Below are 25,688 nucleotides of genomic sequence, written 5' to 3' on the forward strand. Positions count from 1 at the left end.
CGAGCGGGCCCAGTAACGTCTCCACTGGAGACTTCGTTGTTACTGTGTCTGGCATAGCGAATACTCTCGGTAGCTTGCCGGGCTCTCCGAGAGGGGCGGAGGAATCGAACTCGGGTCGGCCATGTTGGCCGCTTGTAAGGCGAACGCCCTACCCGCTGTGCTATCGCTCCAGTCCATAGCACAGCAGGTAGGGCATTTGCCTTGCACGTAGTCAACCCAGGTTCGATTCCCAGCATCCCATAGGGTCTCCTGAGCACCACCGGGAGTAATTCCTGAGTCCAGAGCCAGGAGGAACCCCTGTGCATCGCTGGGTGTGACCCCCCCCCAAAAAAGTGGAGACAGAGCATAATTCTAAGAACATGAAAATAAGCCCAAGACCCCCGCCAAGACAGCTCTGCCCGGGAAACGTGCTCATTTGCTCGTTCTCTTCTTGACAATCCTCAGACATGAGCTGACTCACGGGCTTTTGGCATCTCATGACAAACCCCAAGAGCGAAATCTGAGAAAAGTACCAAGAAGGTGCTGCGAGCTGAGACCAGGCACGAGGTCCTAGTGCCCCCGACAGCAGCTATGTACTCTCCTCTCGGCCCCCTACACCCGCGAGGCAGAGCACGGCCACCCCCCAGCACCCCAACACCAGACTGGCAGGGAGAGGCTGGTTGAGCCCCCAGAGCTGAGCCCCGACTCTTCCCCTCACGGCCCGGCGCCCGGGGAGGCCCCCGACCGCACCCTGGGCTTGCGTCCACCCAGCACGCTTCCCCGGAGGCAGGACCCTGAGCCGACCCCATGGGGAGCCACCCCCCAGTCAAGCATCAGCCCCCCCGGAGGGCCCGGATAGTGCCATGGGCATCTCACTGCTTAGCTGGTCTGAAAGCGCCCTCAGGAAATGGAAGCCACAGACCACCCCCACACCCTGCGGCACCCAGGCCTGGCCACAGGGCCCGGACTCGGTGTCCCCAGAGCGCCCCCCACCCCCACCCCCGCCCCGCCGCTGAGCCCGACTCACAGCACTCGATGGGGTTGGACGCGGCCTGCAGGGACACGACCCTCCCGCCGGCCTCGGGGATGTGCACCCGGAAGACCAGCCGCACCCGCGTGTTCTTCCTGCCGATGTCCGTCTCGCCCTTGCGCAGCTCGATGTCGGCGTTCCTCAGCTTCAGGATGCCCGCGCAGTCGATGCTGAGGGAGGGGCACGGGGACCCCCGTTAGCGAGGCCCGGCTGACAGCCACGGGCCCCCCACCAAGGCCGCCCCCTGGGGAGAGTTCGCGATGCCCCAGTCGAGATCACAGGCAGAACGCAGGACCGCGGCAAACGGGCTTGGGGTGGGGGGTTCCCCAGCAGAACCCGCCCCCCCACCACCAAATGGGTCTGGGAAACTGAAGCTGGCTGGGAAGCGTCCGCTCGGGAGGTGGACCTCCCGATGGTGGACCGTCTCCGCGCTCTGGGGGGCCGAGGCCGCTCTGTCTCTGGGGGAATCGGGGGGGGGGAAGGAAGATCTGCGGCTGCGGCTGAGCTGAGCCCGTTCGGGAAAGACGGGCAGAGGCCAAAGGCGCCCGCGCAAAGGTGACGCGGGTCAGCCACGCGCCAGGCCGAGCAGGCAGTCGCCCGAGCTCTCTGGACGGTTCTGGCAGTTTCTCTGCCGCCCTGAGGTTCTCCTCCAAGGTGAAGGTTCACCTCCAACCCCGGGGTGTGAATGTTCCCCAAACCCGTGTGGCTGGCCGCTCTGTGGGTTTCCTTGGGGCAAAGACAAAAGTCCAAGTGTGAAAAGATCTAACCTCGGGGCCGGAGAGAGTTGGCCTGGCCTGGGGCTGGTTGGGGGGACAATCACCTGCACCCCATAAGGTCCCCTTATCCCCTCCCAGGAGGGACCCCTGAGGGTAGAGCCAGGAGTGATCTTGAGCACTGCTGGGTGTGGAGAGGGTGGAGGGGAGGGAGAGAGAGAGATGGAGAAAGAGAAGGAGGTAGAGGGGGAGAGAGAGTGGGAGGAGAGAGGGAGAAAGAGATGGAGAGAGGGAGAGAAAGAGAAAAAAGGGGGAGAGAGAGAGAGAGAGAGAGCAGAGAGGGAGAGAGGGAGGGGGATGGGGGAGGGGAGGGGTTGAGTGGGAGGTTTGTCCCAACACCTGAGGCTTCTCCCAACACTCTCGGACTATTCAGGCAGAGAACAGCCAAAACACACATGTGTGCGCCCATCCTGGATCAGGGGTCAGCCAGCACCAGCTTCACAGGGTCCCGGGCCTGTCCGGTGCCCCCAAGCCCTGACTCCTTGAAGACTCCCCCGTTCCCGCCCAGTGGAGACCCCCATCCCCGGCCCTGTGAGACCCTCATCCCCGCCCCATGAGACCCCCGCCCCTACCCCCATGAGACCCCTGTCCCCACCTGCCCCAGCCCCGTGAGACTCCACCCCCGCCCCCGTGAGACCCCCGCCCCGCCCGCCCGCCTGCCCGGGCTTACGTCGCCCTCATGTTGTTCCTGGGCTCCAGGGGGATCTCCAGGACCTTGGTGTTGCCCACGATCTTCTCGTAGCTGGTGGTGGTGACGGTCTTGCCAGTGATGCGGTGCACCTGGTAGAAGGCATGCGGCTTCAGGATGCGCTCGTCCGCCGTCCCGATGAAGATCTGCAGGCCCAGTGGCTTGTTCTCCATGTACCCGTGCAGCTGGGGAGGGCGGGGAAGACAGAGCCCGTGACGACTACCTGTGTCCCTGCGCGCGGCAAACCATGGGAACATGGGCAGAGAGCACCGAGGGCCGGGGGCAGCTGCAGGAGGCAGAAGCGCCCTTGAGGCTCAGCCTGGGGGGCAGGGGGGCCCTGGGCGGGTCCCTCAAAGGCGGGAGGGAAAGCAGGGGGTCAGAAGGGGGGAGCCTAGCAGTGGGGGGCCGGGCGGGGGCCAGGCAGGCGGGGAGCTCAGGTGGGCTGCCGGGTCCACAGAGAGCAACTCTTGTCCTCGCCGGTCGGCATGAGAGCGCGACCCCCGACAGGAAGGAGCGAGGCACAAAGGCAGGACAGTGAAGGCCACGGGCGAGGGTGCAGGCAGCCGGTGACCCCCAGCGCTTCCCCGTGGGACGCAGGACATGGAGAAGACGGAGCGGACGGGACAGGACTCTGCAAGGGGGTGACTCCCACAGGAAGAGCCCTTTCTGTGTCTCCCGCCGGGAAGACGGACGTGAACTGAAACCCAGACCGGGATGGATGCCGGTCCCTCCTCACTCAAAGGGGGCAAGACTGAAAGATACATCCGCGGACTAGAGCGACAGCACAGCGGGAGGGCGTTTGCCTTGCACGCGGCCGACCCGGGTTCGATTCCCAGCATCCCATAGGGTCCCCCGAGCACCACCAGGAGTCATTCCTGAGTGCAGAGCCAGGAGGAACCCCTGTGCATCACTGGGTATGAGCCAAAAAATAAAATAACAACAACAATAATAACAAAAACGGGCTGAAGCGATAGCACAGCGGGTAGGGCGTCTGCCTTGCACGCAGCCAACATGACCAACTCAAGTTCGATTCCTCCGCCCCTCTCGGAGAGCCCGGCAAGCTACCGAGAGTATCTCGCCCGCGCGGCAGAGCTTGGCAAGCTACCCATGATGTACTTGATATGCCAAACACAGTACCAGCAAATTTCACGATGGAGACGTTACTGGGCCCGCTCAAGAAAATCGATGAATAATGGGAGGACAGTGACAGTGACAGTGAATAAGAAGAAGAAGAAGAAGAAGAAGAAGAAGAAGAAGAAGAAGAAGAAGAAGAAGAAGAAGAAGAAGAAGAACCATTCCGTAAAAGGAATAAGTGAGCCCACCAAAAGCCTGCACGTTCCAGATTTAAAATGGACCCGCCTCCAACCCCCCACCATCATCCCCCACACACACACACCCCTGCCCCACACCTCTCCCTCGGCTCTACAAGATGGGGTGGGCGTATTTATTGGTCACCAGAGCCCCCGCACCTGAAACAACACTCGTCACATCAGGCAGGTATGTATGTGCGGGCGGGTGAGGCCAAACCCCAGGGAAGAAACCTGAACAGCCCAGGCAGAGAAACGGCCACTGGCGAAGGGAGTGTGGGAGTCTGACGCGGAAACGGGCAGGTGCCAACGACCCATCACGGCACGACTTCCCCCGGGGGCCACACGCACGCACATGTACAGGCGCGCGCGCGCACACACACACGCACACATACATGCTCACACATGCACACACATGCACATGCATGCACACACACACACGTGCACGTGTGTGGGTTCTGGAAGGTACCCAGTGCTGGGGAGAAGCAGCTACTCAGAACACGCGTGGAGGGGCACGGACTAGGGCAGGGGCTGCACCGATAAATTTATTCACCAGGAACCCATATTCTCTGCAAGCAGGCGCCAGGGGTGACCTCTGCCACAGCCTGGCCCGACCAGAAGTACCCCAAGCCCCCGTCTTTGCGTCTCCATCCCTGGCTCTGCCCTCCTGGGGCGCTCTGACCCCCCTCCATAGGGCATAGCCTCCTCTCATGGGCTCCACAGGGGCCCAGACCACCCGGCCACGGCCCCCAGGCCCGAACCTGCACGGTCTAGAGCCACCTTGTCCCGGACCCTGCAGACATGACCACAGGAAAATGGGAAACTGGGTTCTCTGGATGCGCCATCGGCTCATGGCCGCAGACCACTGGCAGCTACCGGGACGAACAGACCCCAAACACCCACCATGAGAACAGCCACTGGACGGACATTCCCCCCTACCCCCAGGGCAGATGACAAGCTTAGCCAGTGCCTCGGGGGTCGGGCCAGCTGGACCCGACGCCCCTCGGACACACCCACGGGGGTCAGGGAGCGTGACGTATCTCTCTCCCCCAGAGACGCTTTTCCAATGACAAAGCCAGGGTCCGAGAGGCTAGCACAGGGCTCAAGGTGCATCCCCGCCACAGGGTTGAGGCAGATTCAACCCCGGACACTGCGTTTGATCCCCAGAACAGAGACAGGCGCGATCCCTGCGTGCAGAGCCGGGAGGAAGCTCTGGGCACTGCCGGGCGTGGCCCCAAAAACAACACATGATGCAAGGGCCGTGTTGAAAAGAGATTCTGTTTTGGGTTTTGCCTGACAGGTGGACCCAAGGTAAACACATTTCCCCACCTCGCCTCCTGGCTGATCAGGCAGCTGCCTACACTTAACAGTTCCTCGGGCCAGGGTGAGGCAGACGGGCGGGGGAGGAGGGGAGAGAAGGAGGGAGGGGGAGTGGGGGGAGTGGGCAAAGGGGAGAGGGCAGAGAGATGGCAGGTGGGAGAGCGGGCAGAGGGTGAGGGGAGTGAGCAGGCGGGAGACGGGCAGGGGGTACAGGCAGGGGTGAGGCGGGTGGAGGGAGCAGGCAGGGGTAAGGCGGTGGGGGGTATGGGCAGGGGTGAGGTGGGGGGAGCGGGCAGGGGTGAGGCAGTGAGGGGTATGGGCAGGGGTGAGGCAGTGGGGGGTGCAGGCAGGGGTAAGGCGGTGGAGGGTATTGGCAGGGGTGAGGCAGTGAAGGGAGGAGGCAGGGGTAAGGTGGTGGGGGATATGGGCAGGGGTGAGGTGGGGGGAGCGAGCAGGGGTGAGGCGGTGAGAGGTATGGGCAGGGTTGAGGCAGTGGGGGGACAGGCAGGGGTGAAACAGTGGGGGGAGCAGGCAGGGGTGAGGCAGTGGGGGGAGCAGGCAGGGGTGAGGCAGTGGGGGGAGCGGGCAGGGGGAGGTGGGCAGGCAGGAGCCTGGTGGTCCACTCCATCCCAGGAAGAAGAGGCAGGCGGGGAGGCCAGTGGTGGCCAGCCAGGACGCATCTGGGGACAATGAGGCCATCTCCCATCTACATCCGGGCCCGCCCGCACCCAGGCTCTCACCCACCCGGCTTTGCTGAGCAGGTGGGGGCTTCCCGTGGGCTTCCCATGCAGGAGACCAGGGTTTCTCCCTCCGCCCCAAGGAGGGACAAACAAAAGGTAGAAGAGGAGGCAGGCAGCGAGCGGACGGCCTGGCGGAACCCCCGAGGGTCCACCCAACCCCCCGGAAGCAGGAGTGTCCCCCACCTTGAGTCAGGACGGGGAGACCTCAGAGCCCTGGGAAAGCGAGGAGCGAGTGTGGGGGGCAGTCCCCGACACAGCCTCCGGTGGCCCCATGGGACGGGCACTTCCCACCCTGCAGGGGCCGCTGTCCCCTCCCCTGCTGGGGTGAGGGGGCCCCAGGGCCGAGGCGAGCACCTTCTTCTGAGCGCCCCAGTTCCTGCCACCCCGCCGTTCCCCTTCACACAGAAGCCATGTCCTCCCGAGGACAGTAGAGGCAAGGGCCAGGAAGATTGTTCCTTGGCTGGAAGCCGCCTCATGAGCGGGGTCGGGGGAGAAGGCAGCTGGGATAGAGAAGGGATCACCAAGTCAGTGATGGTTGGAGGGATGCTCGGGACGGGAGATGTGTGCTGAAAGTAGATACAGGACCAAACACGATGGCCTCTCTGTATCTGTATTGCAAACCATCATGCCCAAAGTGGGCTGGAGCGATAGCACAGCAGTAGGGCGTTTGCCTTGCAAGCGGCCAACACGGTCGACCCGAGTTCGATTCCTCCGCCCCTCTCGGAGAGCCCGGCAAGCTACCGAGAGGATCTCGCCCGCACGGCAGCGCCTGGCAAGCTCCCCGTGAAGTATTCGATATGCCAGACACAGTAACAACAAAGTCTCCAATGGAGACATTACTGGGCCCACTCAAGCAATTCGACGAACAACGGGAGGACAGTGTCAGTGACAATGCCCAAAGTAGAGAGAGAGAGAGTATGGGGGAAACTGTTTGCCATAGAGGCAGGGGGAGAGTGGGATAAAGCGGGGAATACTGGGGACATTGGTGGTGGAGAATGTGCACTGTGGAGGGATGGGGGGTGTTTGATCATTGTGTGACTGTAACAACTCAAACATGAAAGCTTGTAACTGTATCCCATGGTGATTCAATTAAAAAAAAAAAAGAAGAAAAAGAAGCAGCTGTGTCCTGAGGTCCTTTCATGGGGGTCCCCGCTTTAGGGGGTCCTGGGTCAGGAAGCGGCTTTCCAGCCTTCTCGGAGGCAGGGAATGGATGCTCCTAGGACGGTCTGAGGGGCTGCCGGCCACAGGACCCCCCTGCGAATCCACACTGCTTCCTCCGTCATCTCTGCCTCAGCCACACCCAGAAACCATGGGGCAGCCCAGAGCCCCGGCCCACCGGGGACGGGCCCACCCCGCCAGCTCAGGCGCCCAGAGACCCCCAGGACGCCCCACCCCAGCCTGCCCCTCTGCCCACTCTTAGCCGCAACCTGGCGGGGCCCCAGCCGGCCCTGTTGGAACCTGCTCCCTTCTCTGGCTGTCGGAGAGGAACACGGTCCACCTGGGGCGGGAGGGCGGTGAGTCACGGGCAGAAAGCCTCCCTCCAAATCAGCTTTTGTTTTGTTTGTTGTGTTTGGGGCCACACCCAGCAGTGCTGGGCTCACTCCTGGCTCTGCTCAGGAATTGCTCTGCCAGGCCTGGAAGACTGGTGGGGTGCTGGGGAGAGACAGGGAAAGAGAGAGAGACAGACAGACAGACAGACAGAGGAGAGAGATAGAGGAGAGAGAGACAGAGAGAGACAAAGGAGGGAGAGAGATGGATAGAGACAGAGAGAGAGAGGGACAGAGAGGGAGTGAGGGAGGGAGAGAGGAGAGAGACAGAGAGAGGAGAGACAGAGAGAGAAAGACAGAAAGAGGGAGAGAGTGAGGGAGAGAGAGACAGAGAGGAGAGAGAGGGAGAGAGGGAGAGAGGGAGAGAGAGGAGAGAGAGAGAGAGACAAGAGAGACAGAGAGGGAGAGGGAGAGGGGGGGAGAGAGAGAGAGAGAGAGAGAGAGAGAGAGAGAGAGAGAGAGAGAGAGCCCTCCCTGCTGTCCTCTTTCCTCCGGCCCCTCAAAACCAATTTCCCTGTCCACTCCCCAGGGCTTTATTCTGGGCCCATAAAAATTCCAGATTCCCCTTCCTTGGGGGCGTCCACACCTGGCCGAGTCCAGCTGCTCCCGAGCAAGGTTCTGGGGGGACCCCCGTGGTGTCGGGAATCGACCCCGAGACTCCCCAGGGCCGGCCACCTCCCTGGCCACCAGGGTCTCTTCCATCCAGTTTTCTCGAAACAATCCCCGGGCCCCCACCTGCGTCCGCCCCCCTTGGCTAATGAGTGTCCTCGAGGCTCAGGTGAGAGGGAGGGACAGTGGGAGGCATGAGTTTAGGACAAAATGGCTCTCCGGGTCAGGCCAAGGCAAGCCAAGACCCCCAGGAGCCCCCCATGGCCCTCAGCGCTGCCCGCCTCATGCCCCCTGGGCCAGGCCGTACTGGCCCCTCCGGCAGGGGTGCTTGGATGGCCCAGGTGAGCGGGCAGCGGCCCCTGGGAGCTTAGCACATCCCAGTGAACACAGGACAGCTCTGTGACGGTGACGTGATTTCCAAAACGACCACCAGTCACAGGCGCCGTCTCGGCTTCCACCAAGACCGAACTTCAACCGTGTCCAGTAGCACTTTGGAGGGACTAGATTGGGAATATTGAGGAACTTGGTCCACGTCAGAGACGGAGCCTGCAGGAAGGCCCCCATGCCGTCCTGCCATCGTCCCCACTGTCCCCCACCCCCACCCCCCAGCAAGGCTGGGGTGGCGGGGGCCCGGGGTACGAGGGGGCGGAGCTTTGCAAGGACCCCTGGGCCCTGACTCTGGCCTCACCAAGATGCGACAGTCACGGCGCCTGCCCCTAGCCAGAGAGTTGAGAGCAGAGAACCCGCGAGATGGAGGCCACCAGCTGGTCCCCCCGCCAACGACCCCCCCAGTGCCCACATCTAATGCCAGCCCCAGGCCAGGTGCACTCAGACCGTCACCGCTGGGTCCCGCGGCCATCAACACCAGGAGCTGGGTGGTCTGCGCCCTACGCTGCGGCCGCCCCGCCTTCCCAGGGCCGGACCCCTCAGGAATGACCCCCGTCCCCCCACACACACCCTGTGCCACTAATTCCCGTCACTCTCAGGCCGAGGGCACTGCCCACAGGGCCCTGCGGCCACCCTGGTCTGGGGCCACAGCCTCCTTCTCCACCGTGACTAGAAGAAGCTGAGACTTCGGGTGACATGTCAACTACTCAGTTTGGTCTGGGTTATTGGGGGGGGGGGGGCGGGGGAGGTTGGGTCACAGCCAGTAGCACTCAGGGCTGACTCCCGGCTCTGTGCTCAGAGCTCACTTCCAACTCTGTGCTCGGGGCTCACTCCCAGCGCTGTGCTCAGGGATCACTCCCGGATCTGTGCTCAGGGCTGACTCCCGGCTGTGGGCTCAGGACTCACTCCCGGCTCTGTGCTCAGGGCTGACTCCCGGCTCTGTGCTCGGGGATCACTCCCAGCTCTGTGCTCGAGACTCACTCCCAGCTCTGTGCTCGGAGCTCACTCCTGGTGGGGCTTGGGGGTGCGCGTGCCCTGCCCGCTATGCTGTGGTTCCCGCCCTTGGGGGCAAGAGGCCCTTCCCCCGCGAGGGGAGCCGCACCCACACCTGACCCAGGGCAGCTGCTCCCAGAGGGCAGAGGGGGGTGGCACGGAGGACGGGCCAGCCTGTCACCGGCTGAAACACTCCAACCTAGAGGCGAGGCGAGCCCGAATCTGGCTGAGGAGCAAGATCACTACGGCCTTTCACCATCAGAGATCTGTGTGGGGCAGAATTTGGCTCTGTACGTCGGCTGAGGGCTCCCTGGCAGCGGTGGCCATAAAAAGGTCCTTGGACACCAGGTGTCTCGGATATGGGGCCCAGGGAGTGGGTGCGGGCTCAGGGCAGGCCTGGGGGTGCCCAGCCCAGGGTCCGTGCCCAGCATCCCACCAACGGACCATCATCCTCCACCAACGGGCTCACGGCACGCGCCCTGCCCACCCCCAGCTCCAGTCGGCCGTGGGGCTCCCCGCAGGCCCAACTTGGCCTAGGAGACGTTTCCAGAGAGACCCGTCCCTCCTGGGGCCCCCGCTTCACCCCTGTCCACCACCTGCCTCCCCACTGTAGCACTGTCCTCCCGTTGTTCATTGATTTGCTCGAGCGGGCACCAGTAATGACTCCATCATGAGACTTGTTGTTACTGTGTTTGACATATCGAATATGTCACGGTTAGCTTGGCAGGCTCTGCCGTGTGGGCGGGATACTCTCGGTAGCTTGCCGGGCTCTCTGAGAAGGGCAGAGGAATTGAACCCGGGTCGGCCACGTGCAAGGCAAATGCCCTACCTGCTGTGCTATCGCTCCAGCCCTGTCTCCCCATCTGCTAGATTTTTTCCCTCCTCACCCCTCAAGCCTCAGCCCCTCCTTCCCGGGGTCCCCACACTGGGCACACGCTGTAAGTGCCCCCTACTTCCCTCTGGCCTCGAGGGACTGCAGAGCCCCGCTCCTCTCCCAGGCCCCAGGCCCCCTGCCGCCGGGACAGGACTTGGCTGGGGGGCAGGTGAGGGGCAGGGAGGGTGGGGTGCGGCGGTGGGCGGCGGCTGGGAGCAGGGGTGTCCAAGAAGGCCCCACAGGCAGGGTCATCCTCAGAGGCAGGAGCCACCCCTCGGCCCCTGAGCTTACAGCAGGTCAGTCCTGAGGCTCACGGCGCTGGACATGAAGCCCAGCAACGCGGCCATGCCAGACGCTGCGCCCCGAGGCACGCAGCAGCCTTGGACAGACAGACGCACTGAAGCTGTTCCCGGTTACCCCGGGGTGCACCCCGGGAGCTGAGGACACAGTGCAGGGAGAGAGACGCTCACTCGGCCCCTACCTGGGGGCTCCGAGGGTCTTCGAAGAAAGAAACTGGAGCATTGTGCCCCTCCCGCCCCCTTTCAGAGAAAGGGGCTCTCGGCCACCCCAGAACCCTCAACCCCCAGGTTCTCTGCTGGGCGCTGGCTGAGACTCAGGCCACGGGCTAAGCGCAGGTGTTGGGGCAACTTCTGCCCAGGCTGCAGGCTGGGTCTCGAGGCTTCTGAAAGCCAAGCCAAGGCCAGAGAGAGAGAGAGAGAGCGCATAGGCTTCAGGTGCTGGCCACCCCTGGCCACCCCTGGCCTGGTCCCCGGCAGCCCACAGAGTCGTCTGCCCTGTCAGGAGAGACCCCTGAGCACAGCGCCAGGAGCAGACCCAGAAGGAAAAGCACCAAACAAGCACATGCCCCCTCGTCCCGTGCTCCTGGGCACAGCTGCCCTGACCCTGGCTGGCCACACACACACACCCAGAGTTCACTGTGTCCTGAGCCTGCCTCGAGGGTCACCTCCCGCAGGCCAGTGGCTTCTGTCACAGGGGGAAGAGAGTTTCCCTCTCCTGCCTCGATGTCTCCACCTTCTTCGGGGACAGACCCCTGGCTCCTGCATCAGGCTGGGCGCGAAGCTGGTGAATGACCGAACACTGCAGTTCCTGCTCCTGGGAAGATGCCGCCGCCGCCTCCGGAAGCCGCACAGTGACCGCAGGGCACATCCAGGACATGCAAACGCCCCCCCCCCCCCCGAAGGCCCCCAGATGCCCCCGGGACCTGACACTCGCTTGGGCACCCACGCCTGGTCACACCGTGGCTTCCTGGCTGCTTCCCGGGTCGCTCCGTCCCCTCCGTCCCCTCCAGACTCCTGCGGCTGCCCGTGATCCCTCGGTCCCTCCCTCCCGAGCGGCATCCGGGCGTTTGCAGCTGCCTGCCCGTGAGGACCGGCCGTCACTGGCCCCGCCACCTGAGCGCGCCCGGCAGCCAGGAGCAGCTCGATAAATATTTGCTAGGAAAATAAACGAGCCACCGAAAGGCCCGGCTCCTCTGCCGCCCTGCACGCTGCCGGGTGATTCATGCCCCCGGCGGCCCGAGAAAGGGGCTCATTCATGTCTGGGAGGACCATCCCCACGGTGCCCGAGTCCGGGCAGAGCAGCGCCCGTGAAAGGGGGGCATTATGCCGGCTGGCCGCCTCGATGCAGCCGGACCAGGGTCTCCAGTTCGACTCTGGGCCGCTTCTGGAGGTCGGGGAGGGCAGGCCAAGCACCGGAACTGTGACCCAGCCCAGCCGCCTGTGGGGACGCAGAGGGGCTGTGCCCCGTCCCCCTGGGGTCCACCCAAGTCCAGGCAGCAGGGAGTGATCGATGTTCCAGGAACATTTTTCTGGAGCGAGTGTGAGAGCTGGGGAGGAACTGGAGCTAGAAGTCCACACACCTGCCCTCTCCCACCCGCGTACCCCAACAGGGCGGCATGTGAACACCCCCAGGGTCGGGGAGCAACCCCCCCAGGCACACGAGACCCCCAGCCACGGTAGCTCACAGTGGGCACGTAAGAACCGACGGCCGCTCCCCACCCAGACGGCTGCCCGCCTGCTCTGGGCCCAGACCAAGAATCCTGAGTGCCCGCTGCCAGGCTGGCGCGAGCCCTCCTTTCTGCGTCTGTCTGGCGAGTTTAGGGGGTGCGTTTCTCCCAAGGCCGAGGGCTCGGGGGTGGGGGTGGGGTGTTTGCAGAATCCTCAGACCCGAGGGGGCTGTGACTGCTGAGATGGTGTCTGAGGGTGTCCGGGAGGGGCCAGGCCGCTGCAGATTAAGGAACCACATCAACAGGGAACCAGGTGCCATTCCTGGGGGTGCCACTGGGTCTGGCTCTGTCCTGAGCCCTGGGGAGCCGGCACCCACACACTCGCTCCCTCTGCAGCAGGCTCTCCCCGAGACCCACCCACCAGCCCTGCCGGGGGGAATAGGAAAGATCACCGCATCGACCCCCTCTAATGGGCCCTGGGTCTGCGTCACACATGACTTAAGATCCGGGGTGTGAATAAACCATCTGGGGCCAGCCCCTCATTCTGGGCAGGAGCCAGAGACATTCGGGGACTCAGGCTCCTGCCTCATAGCCACCCGAGTGGTGCCCGTCCCTGAGCACAGAGCCAGGAGCACCCCTGAACCCCCCCCCCCAAACAGAGCATTAGGAGAAACCCCGCCCCCGGCCCCCAGGCCCCCAACTGTGACTTCTGGGATGTCTGTCCCTGGGGTACTGAATCCTCAGGAGGGAGGGGACCCTGGGGAGACTTTCGGCTGAGTCTACACTTGTGGCTTCCGTCCACATGACAGTGGGCACAGGACTAGGTCTGCGTGAGCGGGAGGGGAGAGGAGCTTGCAGGGAAGTTCCCTCTGGGGACAGTGCTCCTTTGGCCCTGTCGGCTTTCCTCCTTGGAATGCCACTGCTTGGGACTTGGGTGTGATGGTGGTCGCTCTGGCAATCCTTTTGGGCCATGAGGAACTGAAAGGGCCTGGGGGCCATGTGGCTCTAACTGTCCCTTCACTCCACTCTCGTGCTAGAAAACAAACCTGCAAGTGTTCGAGCAGCTACTCTCCGGGGTTAGAGTAGAAGCGACCAACTCCCGCGGAAAGACCCATGGTGGCGGCCACTCCCATCACGGCACGGCGATGGAGCTGGACCCCCGCCCAGGGCAGCCTCAGCGACGGGCCCCTCCAGGGGCCGGTGGCCGCTAGGTCAGAGCACGTGCCTGCCCGATGCCTCCTTGGTCCTACACAGCACGAGCATCTTAGGGCTTTGGGGGGTGGGTGTGTGGGTAAAACGGGGGGCAGGGGGCTGCCTGGCCGCAGGGGGCCGATTTTGCACAGAAGAAAAGCAGCTGCTCCCTTCAGCGTGGCTTTTTCCTGGTCCAAAGGTGCCAGGCCTGCCCAGCAGTTTTCTTAGAATTTAAAGTTGAAAGTTGACAAATATTTGCCGAGCGGTGCCCGTTCCGGGGGCAGAGAGCATGCTGGGAAGCCACGTCCAGCAGAGGGACGCGTCGAGGGCGACACCATAGCGGCCACCGCACAGCAGCCATGACGGCGGGGCTGGCCAGCACAGGCGCGGCTCACGCCCTGGTCTCCGCTGTCCCGGCACCCTCTGAAGCCCCTGCTGCAGCCTGCAGGGAGGCACTGGGCGGGGGCTCGGCCAGGGAACAGGGAGACCCCCGGGGTGGCTGGCACCCAAAAGGTCTCACTTAATTTTTAATAATTATTTATATGTGTGCATGTGAATGATGCACACACAGATACACAGACACGCACGAGAGAGGCTCAAAGAGGTCAGGCATGCATACACACACACACACGGGAGCTGTGGCTCAGTCAGGTCGGGCACACACACATATAGACACAGTGACACACACACAGACACACACACAAGACACACACATACACAGGGACACACAGACACACACATGCACAGACACACACGCACAGACACACAGACACAGACACACATGCACAGACACACATAGACCCACACACGCACAGACACACATAGACCCACACACGCACAGACACACACAGACCCACACACGCACAGACACACAGACACACATGCACAGACACACACATGCACAAACACACACACAGACACACACATACACGGCACAAACACACACAGATACAGAGAGGAACACAGACTCACACAGACACGCACACACAAACATACACATGTACAGGCACACATACATGCACAGACACACACAGACACGCACACACAGACACACACCCATAGATCCACATAGACACACAGAGACACACACAAATACACACACACACAACACACGTGCATGGGAGCTGAGCTGGACCCAGATAGGTCAGACAAGCTGTCCCAGGTGCCCAGGCAGCACGTGAAGCACCCTTCGCCCCGGGCCAGGTCCAGCCCTCGGCCCTCCCCTGGTCCAGCTGAGGTCCAGCCCGTGGCCGTGGAAGCGGATGCCCCATCTCCTCCTCTGGCCACAGCCCCGATGTCGCCGGGCTCTCAGCCGCGCTCCCCGCCAGGAGACGCCCAGCTCGGGAGCGCGGGGAGGAGAGGCTGGCAGGGGCGGGGGGGGGGGGGGGCTGCCCGGATGGATGGATGGACGGACAGTGGGTGCACAGACAGACAGCAGTGGGGCCGCCAGCTCTGCTCAAGGCTTACAGTCTGACATGGGAGCTGCCCTGCCAGCGGCCGGGAGGAGGGTCCTGTCCGCGGGCAGCATGGAAAAGGCATCACGGAGCCCAACGGCTTTTCCTGGGCCGCCCATCCATCCCCGCACCCCGCAGAGGCCCCCGGGGGACACAGGAGGCTTCACAGGCAGCTCTGGGAGAGGCTGGGCTGCCGGGGGGCCTCAGCCGAGCAGACGCTCTCCAGTGCAGACGCTCCCGACACTTGATGACGTGCCCGGCTAGGCCTGGGCGGGAGCAGGGACTGGCCACGGCCACTATGTGTCCCCCTGGGGGCGGGAGGCCGGGATGGAGCAGCACCACTGGGCAAGGAGTCCTGGGCTGGAGCCGCAGGCACAGTGGGCGCGGGGTGGGCCTCTGCCAGTTTCTGCCACAGCCCCCGGCCCCTCATACTCGCTCCTCCCGGACCCCCTCACTGCCCTGAGCTTGTCCTCCCTCCCGGCCAGCTCCCTGTGCGGGGACAGGGCCCCTGGGGTCCCGAGCGGCCAGGCCCCTCTTAACCCAGCACAGCATCTTCCTGTCTAGACAGAGCCGCCCCAAGGAAGATCCCCAGCCTCCTCGCCTGGTACCACTGAGGCCCCGCGGGGTGGACACGGGGGGTTCGGGGGAGCCTGCCCGGCATGGGCCGAGGCCTCGGGGGCCCCGGTTGGCTGCTCCGGCAGGCCAGCACCCACCCCCACCCCCGGTGCCGAGCACAGGAGGTACCACTCGTCCTCCCCTAAAAGCGGGAAACAGACAACAAAGGCTGTGAGCCCGAGCCCGCGGCCAGGCAGAAGCCTCCCGGGAGCTTCCCTTTCCGGCCCAGAAGCACCGGCAGCTCAGATAAGGGCTGTGGGGGGTTGGGGGGCTTCAAAGGCTTGGCACCCACCCACCGCAGCGAGCTCCCCGCGCCAGGGGCCCGAGAGCGGGTGGGAGCGAGCGGGAGGCCCCGGGCTCGGAGCCAGGGCCAGGAGGCGGCTGGAGGCTCAGCCACAGGCGGGAGGAAGCAAGACTGGCCCGCGGGGCCTTTCAAGTGGCTCCAAGAGCATTCGGCCGCCCGGTCCAGTCAGCGTCCCGGCCATCGGCGTGTCCACAAGTGCCCAGGATGATGCCCGTGGGGGCCGTGGCTGGCAGTTGGCGGGGGACGGGGGGCGGCATCCCAGAGCGGGTGCCCCGTGGCATGTGCCTAGTCCCCAGCGTCTGCAGTGCCCGGCCTGTTGTCAGGAGGGCAGCAGCAACCATCCCCAAGGCCCGGCACCAGCGGCTGGACCCGCTGACCAGTGGCTGCCCGCACGTCCCAGAACCCGAGCATGACCCATATCTCACTGGGCTCTCGTGAGGCTCCTTGGGGTCTGGGGACCCCCAGGGTCACGTGTGCCATGGACAGCCTGCCTGGCAACCCGTCCCTCACACCCACACACACATGCGCACGCCTGCACACGGACGCATGTGCACGCATCTCACATGTATACGCACGTATGCACATACATACGCACGCACATGCACACCCACACTCACACGCCTGCATGTACACGCACACTGGCTGACACGCAAGCGCAGCCGCACCGCCCCCACACGGACACCCATTGACACACGTACACACACACACACACACACACACACACACACACACACGCTCGCGCGCACATGTGAGCACCCCAGGCCCTTCTGCGTTGCTGTCCCTGAGCCCAGCCAGTGCCGTCTCCAGGCTGAGACCAGGGTCTGAGGGGCTGGGCTGGGCCCACCATGCAGGAGCCCGCCAGGGGTGCCTTGGGCCGGCGGGGAGGGCTGAGAAGCCACGTTAGCCAACATGGGGGCGACGGGGGAGGCAGAACACAGCACGCAGGGGGACTGTCGCCAACAGTGCCGTCACTCACGCGCCTCCAGTCACAGAGAATGAGAATCCAAGGGCTTCGGGAGGGGAAGGGAAGGCCTGGACCCTCTCCACGGTGACGGGCCGGGGGCTGCGGGGGGCCAGTCTCCCAGCAGTCAGGCATGTGCAGTTGGGGCACGGGGGTCGCTGTGGATGCTCCAGGCCTGGGCAGTCCGGGCGCCCTCGGGTGGGGGCCTCGCAGGGAGCCCCAGGACCCCATTCTTAGAGGGGTCCTCACAGGACCGCCCCCTCCAGGAGCACACGGGCCCCAGCTCCAGCACGGACAGAGGCGAGACCCCCCCTCGCCGTCCCCCACACTCAGCCCGTGGGACCGCACCACTTCAGAACCTTGGTCCGGTAGCACAAGGCAAAGGGTCGCACAGAATACGGTCCCAGCAGGCGTGGGCTCAGAGGCGCCAGGGGAGGAAAGCCATCTCGTTCCCCTTTTAAAGCCCGGGGGGAAAGACTGGGGGGGTGGGCGGGAGGCCCAAATCTCTGTGGCCTTGGGCCCGACCACAGGGGTCCCGCCGTCCCGGGGGCACGGGAAAGGGAACTTGACCTGGCCGGCTCTGTCCTTCCTCTTCCCTGGTGGAAAATCTGAGACCCGGGGGAGGACGTGAGAAGGGAAGTGGCCCCAGCTCAAAGCCCAGCCGCCGGGCGAGTTTCCAGGACTCTGGGCAACGCTCGGACCTTTCAAGTTGCAGCTCTGGCTCCTGCCTCAGCCCCTCCCCCCAGCGCCCAGCCGGCCCCCCGCACCCCCCCCCCCCACACACACACACACGCAAGGCCAGTCCTGCGATGCCTGAGAGCCAGGTGAGAGGCTGGCGGGGGCGCCGGGGGCCACGTTGGGGCTGGAGACACTGGGCCGGGCTGATCACCAGCTGGGCGAGACAGCTCTGCCAGGAACGGCCCCAACGGGTATCGGCGGGGGCTTGGATTCTGCTAAGGATTATCACCTCCTCACACCCACGGGTCCCTTCTGGAAAGTTCGCTCTTCTCCAGGAAGCTGCCCTGGGCCTGACACTGAGAGAGGAACTCAAGCTTGTCACCTCTCCCTCGAGTCTCTCTCTCTCTCTCTCTCTCTCTCTCTCTCTCTCTCTCTCTCTCTCTCTCTCTCTCTCTCTCTCTCTCTCTCTCTCTCCCCTGAGCCTCCACACAGCAGCACGGACCGGAGAGGTTGGCTGGATGGGTCGCGCCTGGACACCGCACCGTGCCTCCTGGCCAGTGCCAATTCCGAGAGTGACCACCTCTGAGAGGAGAGGGGAAGCCTTTCACTCTCTGTCTCACGGTTGGGAGTGCCAGAGCCGGGGCTCGGACCCAGGCCAAGGGGCTGCATCCTGTGACTATCCCCCCCCCCCCCGAGGGCTGTCCAGCGGGATGGGCAGTCCCTGAGGGCAGGAGCTGATCTTGCCGACTGGGAAGAATCACGCCATCCCAAGCAACTCCACAACAGGGCCAGAAACCTGCCACAGAGAAATGTCACTTGCATCCCAGCCTACAGGGTCAGGCCCGCAGCAAGGGACAGTGGCCCCAAGGCCCCTCGAGGCTGGGCTTGACATGGCCACTACACCCCAGGCACAGGGCAGAGCGAACTGTGGCTACTTTTACTCCCCCCGGCAGGAAAAAAAAAAACACTGAACCCACCAAAGAGAGCCTGTGAGCTCACGGGGACCCTAGTGTTCAGGCTGAAAACTCCGGGGTGCCCTTGGGAAGTGGGTGGGCCCATTCCCCACCCTGCTGGAGTCCCCCACAACTGCATCCACACCCACAACTGCCACCATGCCAACAGCCCAGATTCACAACTGATCTCTGCAGAGACGCCATGAGACGAAACTCCCGGGCACACAGATCCCGGCGCACACGGCCGTGTCTGCGACACCTCCAGATTCCATGGTACGCACGGCCCAGTTGGAGCCCCGCTGATTAGACGGCCGGCCCGCCTGCCCGGCTCAATACCCAAAAACAATGACACAGAATATTTGACGAGCACGACAGCCTAGAAAACCCTCACACAGGACTTCACAGACCCCGTGGTGAGATACAACAATTTTCACCAAGTTTCTTTCACTGACGTATTCGATATGCCAAACACAGTAACAACAAAATCTCCAATGGAGACGTTACCGGGCCCGCTCGAGCAAATCGACGAACAACGGGAGGGCCTTTACCTTTACCTTTACCTCCTTTTACTGGCCTCTTTCTTGATATTCCCAGGTTGCTATCAAGCAACAGAAAATAAACTATTTTGTGCCTGCCAGCAGGTGGGTGACACACTGGGGACATTAGTGGAGGGAAGGTCACACACGTGCTGGGACCCGTGTTGGTACAGTTGATGCGGGAAACAGCAATTGTATGAACAACTTTGTAAACCGTGGTGTTTAAATCAAGGGGTTTATATATATATATATATATATATATATATTTATATATATATACATATACATATATATATATAAAGAGCTTCTGGGGTTGGAGTGATAGCATAGTGGGTAGGGCGTTTGCCTTGCATGCAACGGACCCGGGTTCGATTCCCAGCACCCCATAGGATCCCCCGGGCACTGCCAGGGGTAATTCCTGAGTGCATGAGCCAGGAGGAACCCCTGTGCAACGCCAGGTGTGACCCAAAAAGCAAAAAAAAAAAAAAAAGAGAGCTTCTGAGTGAGATGCGTGTGTGCGTGCATTTGTGTGCATGTGTGTGTACATACATTCATTTGTGCATGTGTGTGCGTGCTTATGTGCGCACGCGTGCATGCCTGCATTGGTTCGTGCATGCGTTTGTGCTTTTGCATGCTTGCATTTGGACGTGTGTGCGCGTGCTTCTGTGTCCGGGCGTGCATGCGTGCGTGCATGTGTGCGTGCTTCTGTGCGTGCGTGCATGCGTGCATGTCTGTGCATGCATACGGGGTATAGGAAAAGGGCCAGGACATAAAACCCCGGGCCTGAGCTCTGAGCCTCACCAGCAGGGTCCCCCTCGGAGGCCCTGCGCACCCTCGCCTCCTTGGTGCTAACACCCTCCCAAGCACCCAGAGCACACAGGCACCCGGTGCGGGTGCTGTGGCTCCCGCTTGCTCCCCCTGACGCCCCCCGCCCCGCCCCTCATCCCCTGCCCCCAGCAGAACAGGAAGAAGGCGTGGCGCCCCGCTCCGGAGAGGCCTGTGGGGAGAGTGGGTGGGAGGGACACAATCAACAAGCCCTCTGCCTTGTTCCCGGAGGGACCCGGGACCCCCAGCCCTAGCCACCACCCCCCTCCCCAAAGCAGGAGTTCAAAGTTAGAGCTGGACGCACGCAGGCTGCGTGGCCCCGGGGGGGCGTCGGGGTCCAGGGACAAGCCTCTCTTTCACGGTGAAACCACAAGGGAACACCCACGGCATACTTCTTGATTAAAAAAGGAAAGTGAAAAATAAGGGAGGTTTTCTTCTTCTTCGTCATTCTAAAACTAACTTGTGCCCACTGCGTGGAGTCACGACTTCTGTTTGCCTCTGGGGGCCCAAGTCCCGGGCGGGGGGTGGGGGGGTGGGGGCAGAGGAAGCCGGCCGGCCCGGGGAGCGGAATCGGGCCCCTCTTCTCTAGGGGCACTTCCTGCCTCCGCTCCCCCAGCACCGGGAAGGCCAGGGCGGGATGCCAGCTCAGCTCAGCCCGGTCCTCACGCAGGGCCACTGTGGGCCCAGGCCCAGGGCTCCCTGGTCCTCACTCGACTGACCGTCAGCCTGTGGCTCACACTGCAAGCAGGAGCCGAGGGTGGCTGGGTAGGGGCGGGAGGGGGGGGGGGGGGCAGCGGGGTAGGGTCCCAGAGGGAGAGGCAGGAAGAAGGGGAAGAGGAAAAAAAATCCCAAGGGCTGAGTCTGACGGGGAACGAGCATCCCTGGCAGGTCCCCCTGCAAAACGAACTGTTTGTTTGCAGGAGGAGGTCGATGTTTAGGGGTTGCTGAGGGATTTCTCAGAAAACGGGGCAGCGGGCAAGTAAGCCGGGGAGCCCGTGAGAAAGAGGAAGGAGGGGGGCGGCGACCGCTGATATGAGACGGGAGTGGAGAGGAGAGGACCGTCAGGGCTGGCACTGCCTGGGCGGGGAAGGGAGAGTGCAAAGGCCCTGGGGCGGGTGTGGGCGCAGCAGGGTCGGGACCAGCAGAGCCCGCTGAGCTCACGGATGCTGCAAAGCGCAGCTCTGCTTCCTGCGTGGGGCCGGCGTGCAGGGTGCGGATGAGACGGGGGAACCAGTCAGGCAGCTCTTGGTGTCAACTGCCACCAGATAAGGGCTGATGGTGGCACCTGTCAGCCCTGGGAGTGAATGGAGGGTGCTAAGGTGAGGCCCACGTCCCCCGCCCTTGGGCAGGTGTCCACTAAGGAAGAAGCAGCAGAGAAGTGGGACGCAGTGCCCCGGGAGCCCGTCACACCTGTTTCTGCCAGTCCTGGGACTCTCTGAGTCTTGCTTTTCTCCTGAGACAAGAGGACCCAACCCAACCACCCCCAAATTCTCTTAAAAAAAAAAAAAGGTCAGGGGACCAGAGCCATAATCCACCAGGGAGGGCATTTTCCTTGCACATGGCCAACCTGGGTTCAATCCCCAGCATCCCATAGGGTCCCCCGAGCACCGCCAGGAGTCATTCCTGAGCACAGAGCCAGGAGTCACCCCCTGAACATCACCAGGTGTGACTCAAAAAGCCAAATAACTAAATAAATACACAAAATTTAAAAAAAAAAGTCAGCTTCAAGTTCCCAAATGAGTCAACACTGGCGCCAGGAAACCACGCACACTGGGGCAGGCCACGGTGAGGGAAGCTGAGGTCGCCCCCTCCCAGGGGCCAGGCGAGCCCACAGCCCCGCCAGGAGCTGCTCCCAGACACAGCTGCACAGCTGCAGGCAAGGTGTCAAGTCCCCAGAAGACACCCCCCAACCCATGCCCGACTAGGAGGGGGAAGGAGGGGGCGGGGCCTGGGACGGACACAGGTGGACACGGCCCTCTCGGGGGAGACGCCCTCAGACAGGACAAGCCTGAGCACTGAGGACCAAAGACTTTCTCTCCCCACAGCTCTGCTGGAAACCGCCAGTGACCAGCACCCGGCCAACGTCCGCCGAGGACAGCCAGAGAAGAGGCCAAAAAGTGAAGATAGGGGCTGGAGCAATAGCCCAGCGGGTAGGGCGTTTGTTTGCCTTGCACGTGGCCGACCCGGGTTCGATTCCCAGCATCCCATAGGGTCCCCCGAGAACCACTAGGAGTAGTTTCTGAGTGCAGAGCCAAGAGTGAGCCCTGAGCATCACCGGATGTGACCCAAAAAGAAAAAAAAAAAGTGAAGGTAACATATGGGTCCCAGGGCAGCCTCAGTCGGGATGAGCACAGAAAACAGAGGCTTCAGGGGAGGGGGAGGGGCAGAGGACAGCGCAGGGGTCAGGCTCAAGCCTTGCGGGCAGCTGACCCAGGTCCAATCCCAGGCAGCACTTGATCCTCTGAGCACTGGAGACACCCCCAGCACCACTGAGTGGCCTGGGGGGGTCCCTGTCACAACAGGGCCAAGCAGCTCACATCACTGGGTCCCCACATTGAACTCCTGGTGTGACTGGCCAAGAACGACTAGGAAGGTTCTAGATCTTCTGAGCACTGCTTGGGAATCTCCCACACACGCCCCACCCCCCACCCAGAGAGAGAGTGGACCAACGCCCTGGATTGGGTGTTGGACCCATGACACGGCCAGGTAAGCTCCTACCACGCACCCCCAAAGCCAAAGATTTCACAGCGAGAGACCCCACAGCGAGGGTCCCCGCAGACCTGCCTGAGGTGAGTTCCAAACCAAGCTCCACAGCAGAGGGAGAGAACACCGGGTCAGAGCTCGACCTGTGTGTCAGACGGTCTCCTGGGCACTCACAGGGGTGATCTTGGAGCACAGAGCCAGGAGTGGCCCCTGAGTGCCACCAGGCATGGCCAGCACCCTCCCCCAACACATGAAGGAGGAGCCCAGCCTTGGGGCTGGCCGTGCGACCGGGCAGTAGAGCCCTCGCTGCCCTGCAAGGCACTGGACCCAGCACCGCCAAGATACACGAATGGGACCAGGACTCACTTAGGCCCACGAGGGAGAGAGTTTGGAGGTTCAGCCCCATCGAAGTGAAAGCAGGGGACATATCAGGTTTCCTGCAGAGCAGAGACACCTGGCCAGCCCGAACCCAGAGGCACCGGCCAGTGCACAGACTGCCCACAGAGGAAGACGGTAAAATGGGCCAGAACAGCAGCAGTGATGACCAAACACAGAGAGAAAGAAGGAACGCACGTCAAGGGAAAGAGCAGGAGATAGAAACAGATCTTGAGATGCCCCGGGCTCCTGGGAGGTGGGGCCCAAGTTGCAGACCCAGGACCCAGCCAGTTTAGGGCAACTTGAGGAATTTTGTTTTTTGGGGTTTTTTTTTGGGGGGGGGTCACACCCGGTGATGCACAGGGGTTACTCCAGCCCCATTTAACTTTTTTTTTTCTTTTTGGGTCATACCCAGTGATGCACAGGGGTTACTCCTGGCTCTGTACTCAGGAATTACTCCTGGTGGTGCTCGGAGGACCCTATGGGATGCTGGGAATCGAACCCAGGTCGGCTGCATGCAAGGCAAACGCCCTCCCAGCTGTGCTATTGCTCCAGCCCCAGATTTCATTGCTTTTGTTTCTTGTTCTTCAGTCTGAGCTCTGGGCAGGCTGGGTGGTTTCTAGTCATAGGGCCTCAGACTATGCCCAGGAACCTGCATTTGTGACAACACTCCAGGCGGTTCAAGCACTCACAACCTCAGTCTTCCCAGAGAATGTTCAGCACACACAGATCTTTCGAGCAAATACCGGGATCAAATGGCAGCAGATGTACTGAGTTCTGATGGACCCGGTTGGTCTGTAGACATCTGTCCACAGCCGCTGGGTCACTCAGACAATTCAGAAGAATATTTCATCTCTAAATCATTGGGAGGGAAAAAAATACTTCTCTACCTGTTTTTTTTTACTATCTGATGTTAAATCAAAAGCCACAAACATAAAAGATGATCATGAAAAAAAAAGAGAAGGAAATGTTCACGGTATAAGCAAAGTTTTTTTTTTTTTAAAGAGTTCAGAATACTTAAGAGGGGGATCAACGTGCAGTGACAAAGTCATGCTTTTGAAAGGAAAAAAATAAAGTGAACCAGCCAGCAGCCAGCTGCGCATGATAGTTATTTTAGATAATTATGTGCCGTTCCAGTGTTTTCCCATACTTTCTGCCTTCCACGCAAGAATTCTGTGCTTCCTGTGAACTCTCATCTGAAATTCAAACCCCAAATGATGGGTTTGCAAAGTTTCCATCCGCACACAGACCTCTGCAGAGCTCAAGAACTTTCTCCCAGAGGAGGAAGAGCAGAAGGGCCTCGGGGACGAGGCTGGTTTCTCCGCTGAGCCGGCCCAGGAAGGCTCTCCTCTGCCTCCCGCAGCTGAACCAGCACACCAACGCAGAGTCAACGGGGGCTCCGTCTAGCAAGCCACTCAGACCAGCACCCACTAGGCCCCTGCAGCCAGCAACTCAAATCAGCACCCACCAGGCCCTCAGTCCAGCAAGCAACTTAGACCAGCACCCACCAGGTGCCTCTGTCCAATGAGCGACTCAGACCAGCACCCACCAGGCCTCTTCATCCAGCGAGCGACTCAGACCAGCAACTACCAGGCCCCTCTGTCTATTGAGTGACTTAGACCAGCACCCACTAGGCCTTTCAGCCAGTAAACGACTCAGATCAGCACCCACCAGCCCCCTCCAGCCAGTAAGTGACTCAGACCAGCACCCACCAGGCCTCTTCATCCAGCGAGCGACTCAGACCAGCAACTACCAGGCCCCACTGTCTATTGAGTGACTTAGACCAGCACCCACTAGGCCTTTCAGCCAGTAAACGACTCAGATCAGCACCCACCAGCCCCCTCCAGCCAGTAAGAGACTCAGACCAGCACCCACCAGGCCTCTTCATCCAGCGAGCGACTCAGACCAGCAACTACCAGGCCCCTCTGTCTATTGAGTGACTTAGACCAGCACCCACTAGGCCTTTCAGCCAGTAAACGACTCAGATCAGCACCCACCAGTTCCTTCCAGCCAGTAAGAGACTCAGACCAGCACCCACCAGCCCCCTCCAGCCAGTAAGTGACTCAGACCAGCACCCACCTGGCCTCTTCATCCAGCGAGCGACTCAGACCAGCAACTACCAGGCCCCTCTGTCTATTGAGTGACTTAGACCAGCACCCACTAGGCCTTTCAGCCAGTAAACGACTCAGATCAGCACCCACCAGTTCCCTCCAGCCAGTAAGAGACTCAGACCAGCACCCACCAGGCCCCTCTGTCCAGCAAGCAACTCAGAGCAGCACCCACCAGCCCCTCCAGGCAGTAAGTCTAAGTGACTTAGACCAGCACCCACCAAGCCCCTCCAGCCAGTAAGTGACTCAGACCAGCACCCACCAGATCCCTCCAGCCAGTAAGAGACTCAGACCAGCACCCAGTAGTCCCTCTAGCCAGTAAGCCACTCAGACCAGCACCCACCAGGCCCCTCTGTCCAGCAAGTGACCCAGACCAGCACCCACCAGGGAGCCACTGGGAACCCCAGGGGTGCCCCAGGCTCTCTCTGACCACCTCCTGCCTAGCAAGCTCCTACCTGGACCACAGGGTGGCCACCCGTGGGCGCCTTCACGGCTCCCCGGCTGCCTTCCGTCTCGTAGTGGGCCCGGTGGTGTGGCTTCGGCTGCACCTCAATCCGCAGCTCGTAGGAGCCGGACTGCTGGGCCAACGGCCACTCCAGCGGCGGGACGCTGGGGAAGGAGAGAGAGTCAGTCTCGGGGCCCGCCGGGTCCCCCGCCCTGCTCTGAAGACCCCGTCCCTGGGCAGGCGACCAGCCGGGGCTGTGGGGACCCTCTGCCCAGAGTGCCAGGTGCCCGCGGCGGGCAGGAGCACCCCCTCTTCCCACAGACCCGC

At 62.2% G+C, this 25,688-nt stretch overlaps 1 protein-coding gene across 1 annotated transcript in view; it reads right to left on the reverse strand.

Annotated features, from left to right (window-relative positions):
* Positions 1-25,688, reverse strand: part of NFATC2 (nuclear factor of activated T cells 2) — an 89,832-nt gene that overhangs the window by 39,707 nt on the left and 24,437 nt on the right. The window contains exons 3-5 of the mRNA XM_056109505.1: positions 25,372-25,525; positions 2,453-2,655; positions 1,007-1,179 (exon numbers count right to left, since the gene is read on the reverse strand). Of these exons, the coding sequence (XP_055965480.1) occupies positions 1,007-1,179; positions 2,453-2,655; positions 25,372-25,525 (530 nt within the window). The remainder of the gene's footprint in view (positions 1-1,006; positions 1,180-2,452; positions 2,656-25,371; positions 25,526-25,688) is intronic.

The sequence above is a fragment of the Sorex fumeus genome, unplaced genomic scaffold, assembly GCF_029834395.1.
Source record: "Sorex fumeus unplaced genomic scaffold, SorFum_2.1 ptg000274l, whole genome shotgun sequence".
Lineage (NCBI taxonomy): Eukaryota > Metazoa > Chordata > Mammalia > Eulipotyphla > Soricidae > Sorex > Sorex fumeus.